The sequence below is a fragment of the Cebus imitator genome, unplaced genomic scaffold, assembly GCF_001604975.1.
Source record: "Cebus imitator isolate Cc_AM_T3 unplaced genomic scaffold, Cebus_imitator-1.0 Scaffold121, whole genome shotgun sequence".
Taxonomy (NCBI): Eukaryota; Metazoa; Chordata; class Mammalia; order Primates; family Cebidae; genus Cebus; species Cebus imitator.
In genome coordinates, this window is record NW_016107436.1 from 912,248 (window position 1) to 919,172 (window position 6,925).

Genomic DNA, 6,925 nt, shown 5'->3' on the forward strand with positions numbered 1-6,925 from the left:
AAAAAAAAACAAAAAAAAGTTAACTAGAGTCCCTTGTAGTAGTCATAAGCTATTTGGTTACCTGACAGGCTAAGGACCTTTTTCCTGTGTTCTCACAAAGTACCTAAAGGAATGTAATCAATGTAAACAGTGAATGAATCTGGAAGTGCTCTGGATCTGAACGTCCTAAGTGAACAATTATCTTAGTAGTCTGGTAATAGAAACCTAGTTTAGTGTGGGCCTGAGGTCTGCAGTCTCACTCCTACCCCAAGCACCCTACTCCAACTGCAGGTTACTCCTTAATAGTCCAGTTCCCTCAACTGAAGCAGCTTCTCTTCCTGGTGATAACTGACTTACCTTTCAGGACCAGCTCATATGTCATTTTGTGAAAGGATGAGCGAAGCAAGGATGAGATGTCATTCTTTCTTCTCTAAAGACAGAAAGGCCCAGAGAGCCCTTGGGTTCTCACAGTTGTTAAGTGGGGAAACGCACAATAACAATAAAGACAGAAGTGGGTGATGGTGAGAGCATACGAAGAATATGGTAGTCTCTAAATAGAAGAGAAAACAGGCCATACATTTTGTCTGTTCTCTAGAAGTTACAGGTAAAGCACCATTAAAAAACAGAAAGCCAAGTGGGTTGGGAATCAAGAAAACTGCATTCAGCTCCCACGTGTGAGGCCTTGGGTCAGCGACATAACTCTTCCTAGCTTAAGAGAGTTAGACTTGATTTATAAAATCTCGTGTAACTCAAACCTTCCTTCATGCTCACAACATGAAGCTATTTATTGATTTCTAAACAAGAACAGAACAAAAATTGTTTAATGGAGAATGATCAAAGCTTTGGTTTCTTTCTTTGAATGTGGACTTGTTCTCAAATTTCAATTAACTCAAACCTAACCACCTGCAAAACAACAGATCTACCACATCAACCATATTTTCCTACATAGTGTACTGAATTTTCAGAACATCAACAAACTTAGATCTGACATTGTCGTTAGACTCAGCTAAGCCTAAATAATAGCCAGAGGCACATATTCAGAGTCTAAGCTACATAAGTAAGGACTTGTGCCCAGTAACTAGCAATTATTTAACTGGGAATAAGGAGTAAACAGATCTGATTACCAGAGAATTTAAGTATTTTGTCCAAAACTATTTTAAAAATTCTTTCCAGTCAATTCAGTTTACAATCCAGTAAGTTGTGATCAGAGTCATGGCATTGTTCATAAATGTTCTTAGCACACAAGGTAAAACAAAGGCTGACTAACGATGCCTCTACCCTCTGCTTCCCACAGGAGATGCTGAACACAAGCCATATATCTGTGGGGATGCAGATTCTGCCTCTACTGTTCTGGATGGGACCGAAGACTACCTCATTCTGGCCTGTGATGGCTTCTATGACACCGTGAACCCTGATGAGGCAGTGAAAGTTGTGTCCGACCACCTGAAAGAGAATAATGGAGACAGCAGTATGGTTGCTCACAAATTAGTGGCATCAGCTCGTGATGCTGGGTCAAGTGATAACATCACGGTTATTGTGGTATTCCTGAGGGACATGAACAAAGCTGTAAATGTTAGTGAGGAATCAGATTGGACAGAGAACTCTTTTCAAGGAGGGCAAGAAGATGGTGGGGATGATAAGGAGAATCACGGAGAGTGCAAACGCCCGTGGCCTCAGCACCAGTGCTCAGCACCAGCAGATCTAGGTTATGATGGGCGTGTGGATTCATTCACTGATAGAACTAGCCTGAGCCCAGGGTCCCAAATCAACGTGCTGGAAGACCCAGGCTACCTAGATCTCACACAATTAGAAGCAAGCAAACCTCACAGTGCCCAGTTTTTGCCATCAGTTGAGATGTTTGGTCCTGGTGCACCAAAGAAAGCAAATCTTACTAATGAGTTAATGATGGAGAAAAAATCAGTTCAGTCATCATTGCCTGAATGGAGTGGTGCTGGAGAGTTTCCCGCTGCTTTCAATTTGGGTTCAACAGGGGAGCAAGTATACAGAATGGAGAGCTTATCTCCTGTCTGTCTAGGGTTGGAAAATGAACAGTTAAAATCCCCAGGAAACAGAGTTTCTAGATTGTCTCATTTACGCCACCACTACTCAAAGAAGTGGCACAGATTTAGGTATAATCCAAAGTTTTATTCATTTCTCTCTGCTGAAGAGCCTTCCCACAAAATAGGCACTAGCCTGTCCTCACTTACTGGAAGTGGGAAGAGAAATAGGATAAGAAGTTCTCTGCCATGGAGGCAAAATAGTTGGAAAGGGTACAGTGAAAACATGAGGAAGCTCAGAAAGAGTCATGATATTCCATGCCCAGATCTTACTTGGAGCTATAAAATAGAGTAATTTTTCTTTCAAGTAGGCTAGCTAGCTCTCCCCCAATAAAAACACCACTATCAGACTAGAAACAAGGTAGACATTTCTAAAACATGTGCTTCATTATGAATCCATAGATGGCTCAATTCTTCACTGTAAATAGATCTCTAGGAAACTCAAAGTACAGTGTTTTCAATCTAAAAAAAAGTATTGGCAGTTTCACTTGCAAAATTATACAACTGGTCCCTGTGATGTGTCTCGACACCTATATACAACCCCCTTCCCACCATCCCTTCATGTCACTAGTGGAAGCTTTCAAGTTAGTTATTTCAGTCAGGATATACAGTGTTGAAATCTCAATGCAGTTGAAATCTGGTCTGATGTGCCTAATATATCTATGGAAAATTTAATGCTGAATTAAATTTAGTTGGGAAATGTCCCTCAAAATCCTGGGCACTATGAAGGAACTCCCTGCCCCCTCACCTTTTTGGGTAGGTAAAGACTAAAAAAAAGCCATATGGATTTTAACTGATAACAATGAAAGTGGTAAATTAATTAGTGTAAAAGTGTCATATTCACAGACTTGTGAGGCAGTTTATAGTCAGAAAAATTTACTGATTTTTTTCCTGTAACATAAAGGACTGAAATTTTTTTTAATTAAAAATTTCCTAGGGCTATAGTTATTTGGGAGTTTCATAACCTGTTATGGTGCTTTTGGAGGAATTTTTATTACTTAACATTTTAGGAGACCGCTGTCAACTGGTTTTAATCTATGATGCTAATGTGTTTTCCACTGTACCCTCATCTCAGGAATAAAACTGGTTTAATGGAGATGATGTCAGGTACAAATATACTATAGAGTCAAAATGCCATTTACAAAGAAAATCAAAAGCATTTCTATATATATATTTTAGTTCAGACAGCAAAGGCATGTATTACTATAAAATAAAAAGTGATTTTAGAGAATGAAAAATGCTAGTTTTAACTTCTCTAAAATTATTTCTCCCATGGGAGTGAAGTAATTGGCATGAAGGAGGCTGAAAGTATTGCCTAAAGGGAGCCCAGAGGCCATAAGCAAGCAGATTTCCAACAGCCAAGTCTGTTTAGTTGTAATTGGAGGACACGTCAGTGTCCTTCTAACATGCAGCTTTAGACTGCAGAGACAGGACATGTGCTTCTCATTTCAGTATTTAGTTATACTGGATATTTTGAAACTGCTTTTTGCTGTTTCTGCAGTTTCAAGCTAGAAGCATGTCGTCAACTAAAGACAACAAATAAACTATCAGATTCATTCATTCAGTGAAGCAGTCTCTGATTCTCTGAGAGTCACGAATGTCTTGGTGTTACCCTCCCCATGTCAACTGTGGACCAGCTCAGCCAGTGCCCACGGTAGCCCTTCTGCAGTGTCTCTCACACGGGAAGGACAGGACGCAGTGAGTGCTCTTGCTGGGAAATGTCCCCCACCTAATCATGTGTTTATAGGATAGTAAATGATCCTCAGGCTCATAACAGAGGACTAAAAATTGCTGCATTTTAAGACATAGATGACTGGCATATCTTGGGTACCAGTACAGCTATATCAAATAGACAAAAACAGCTTCACTTTAGCAATGATCAGATTGTTAATCTACAGATTTTATTTTTAAAAATTTGGATGTAAGTAGAGACTTTCAGTATTTGTTTTCTTTGATTTTGAAGTCATTTCTTCTTCTCAAGTCTGTGACAAATGGTTGAAAAGGAGTCAGCATGGCCCCAACTATAGCACTAGAACCTTTTCATCATTCTGAGGCTTTGCCCCACACATGGACCTCACTCTTATCTGTCACTTTCTGAAGCCTAGATCTTGTTAACAACCCATCAGGCGCAGTGTCAGTTTCAAATCAAATTATCTAAGAAAACAAGAAAAGAGAGGCAGCAGAATATTGGTACACATTATAGTCCAAAGTGCTAAGTAAAAAAAAAAAAAAAAACTTTAAAAAATTTCTATAGTTGTCTATTAGTAATGTTTGTGATCAGAGTAAAGAAGGTAAAGGGAAAAAAACATGATAGGCTTTTTCAGTGGGGGAAAAAAAAAATGGCTGGATGAAACTGGGACAAAGACCCATCTTTAAGGGTCTGGATTTTGTAGGTCAGACTACACAGCAGTGTTAACTCATTTCTCATGCCATTAGCTCTCTAGAAAATAAAGCAAAGTAGTTCTAGTGTGGTCGTTATAAACCAGTATTGTAAAAAATAGCAACTATTCATTTGTTCACAATATGCATATTTATAGTTAAGTACCATTTGTAAGGTAAGTCCTTTAAAATCCTATAATACATACTAAAATAGTGGTTATTGGTCTGATATATGCTGCTCTTGGTTCTATAAACTAGATAAAAAGCAGTGCTTTGTGAAATGCAGTGTTATATCTTAATGCCACTGGTGATAGAAAGTAGTTCCCTTCAGTTCAAATCCTGTGCCCTTATTTGCTGCTTGCTGACGTAAGCAATAAGTAACCCTCTAATGGTATCTACACATTTCTGTAACTTGTATTTAATGATGGTGTATCTGGTGATTGTAAAAATATTAGACAGATATAAAAGTATCTATATAATATATATAAATTGTTAATGCTGAGGTAGAGTCTGTGAATTATGTGTTTTGTATTTTTATTCATTGTGTAATTTAGTGGTGGTGAAAGTTCTACACTCAATCCTTAAAGAGTGGCAGTATCCCTTTTTCAATTTAACATGGTCTGCATCAATCTGTTTGCCTGCTAAACAAGTTTTGTTAGAATAGGAAATAGTAAAACAAATACAAACAAGAGTGTAGTATTGGTTAGGGAAACAGACTTTAGGTCACCAACTGGAGTCATTACAAACTCCTTGTACATTCACTGTGAGTTTCAAAGGGAGTCAGTCCCCAATTTAAAGGTTTCCTTTGTTCACTTTCTAGATGTGTACTTTTGAGGGAGATGAGGTTAGGCAACACTACAACAACACACACTGGGGCTATTAATCTCATTTAGGTCTGTACTGAGGAGGATGGGTAGAAACACATATGTACATACCTTTTCTTTACCTAGAAGTGCCATCCATTGTCCTTGAATTATTATGATTAAAGTTACTGTTGCATTTAACTAGGAGGCTCCTTGAAAGTAACACCTTTTTCAAGGACAATGGCAACAATATCAATGTCAACACTGAGTCTAATTTTGACCACATTTATAGTGGTATAGTGTCAATACTGCATTTTCATGACAACCACACTCCACTGTTGGAACACTGTGCCAGTAAGAAGTGCAACATCCCATAGGCAGATGAAAATGATGAATGGACAAGTTCAGTGTTTACAGAAAAACTGCTGTGGTTGAAGTACTTCCTTCCCCATCAAGTCCTTGCTAAGGCTTTGTGAGAAAATGATCTACATTTTTAAAACTAATTTATTCATTCTGTGAACATTCTCACCTAAGCAAGGCTATAAGGGAATACTATATACTTTTGTCCACACTTTGAGACTGTTTTTCTTTGAATCATAAGTTGGCAAAAGAATTTTTTTTCACCTTTGAAAATCACATGATATTAAAGGACAAATACCCACTTCTATTCTGACCTGCAAATAGCTCAAATGTCTCTTGCAAAACAAAATAAGACACTGCCAGTATTATAACACAATTATTTTTCAGAAAAATGGTATGATGTTGAAAAATAACTGTTACTTCCTATAGCAGCATTTTATCTTCTATTTTGAAGACCATTTATTATACTAATTAGAAAATATAAACTAGGACAGGGAACTCCAGACTGACACAGCAGTTGTTTTTTGAAAAGGAAATAAACTTTGATGAACTAGATAATCAGATACATCACTGTAAACTCTTACCCTAGGTGCTCTTTGTTGAGACAGGCTTTGTTCTCTTGTTCATAACATTTCTCTGCAAATAATTCTCTATGGAGTGAAGCGAATGAAGTTAATTATTTCTTACCAAGTAAATTTATCAATTTACAAATCTGCTCTACAGCTCACTTTTGAGTTCGGTTGTAATCATGAGTGATCCTTCATATTTTATTAAAACTGTTCATTCAGGTAGGGAGTATGTTGAAATTTTGCCAATTATCGTAATAAAACCCGGCAATTTAAAACCACTAGTCATTTGTCTTTTTATTTAAAGGAAGGGTAAGTTATGTAGTGTTTAAGTTTGTGTAGATTCCTTCAGAATTGGAAAATAAAATCCTGAGGTGGACGTTTTCTTAAGGTTGGAACACTTAAAATTTGCTAAATGCTGCTATATTATTTTACCCCAGCAGAGAGATGTTTCGTATGATACCTGTTCTCTTCATTAGTTTAATTGAGGGGAGAGAGCGGTGTTAGAATCCTAAAAGAGAAGAGGAACTGGACCTGCCAAAGGGCTAAGTGTTTTTGGGTTCTCCTTCTCCCAGCTACTTCATTCTTAGAACTCTGCATCTAACAAAGTTTTCCCATTTTACTTCGCCTCTTTTAGTTTCAACCTAGAAGAAAGTAAGTTCTTAGTTTGGCCAATTATTAAGCCAAATCAAATTGTTACAGGCTTATCAGGTCAAATAAAACCCAGTGGGAGCGGGAGCCTATGGAGCAGCCTTTCCCACATGCACACCAAGAGACACTG

The 6,925-nt window shown here is 37.7% G+C and overlaps 1 protein-coding gene across 1 annotated transcript in view; it reads left to right on the forward strand.

Annotated features, from left to right (window-relative positions):
* PPM1E (protein phosphatase, Mg2+/Mn2+ dependent 1E) overlaps positions 1 to 6,425 on the forward strand; it is a 266,871-nt gene extending 260,446 nt beyond the window's left edge. Inside the window, exon 8 of the mRNA XM_017539718.2 lies at positions 1,274 to 6,425. Coding sequence (XP_017395207.1) covers positions 1,274 to 2,331 — 1,058 coding nt within the window. The 3' untranslated portion in view covers positions 2,332 to 6,425. The remainder of the gene's footprint in view (positions 1 to 1,273) is intronic.
* The last annotated feature ends 500 nt before the right edge of the window (positions 6,426 to 6,925 follow it).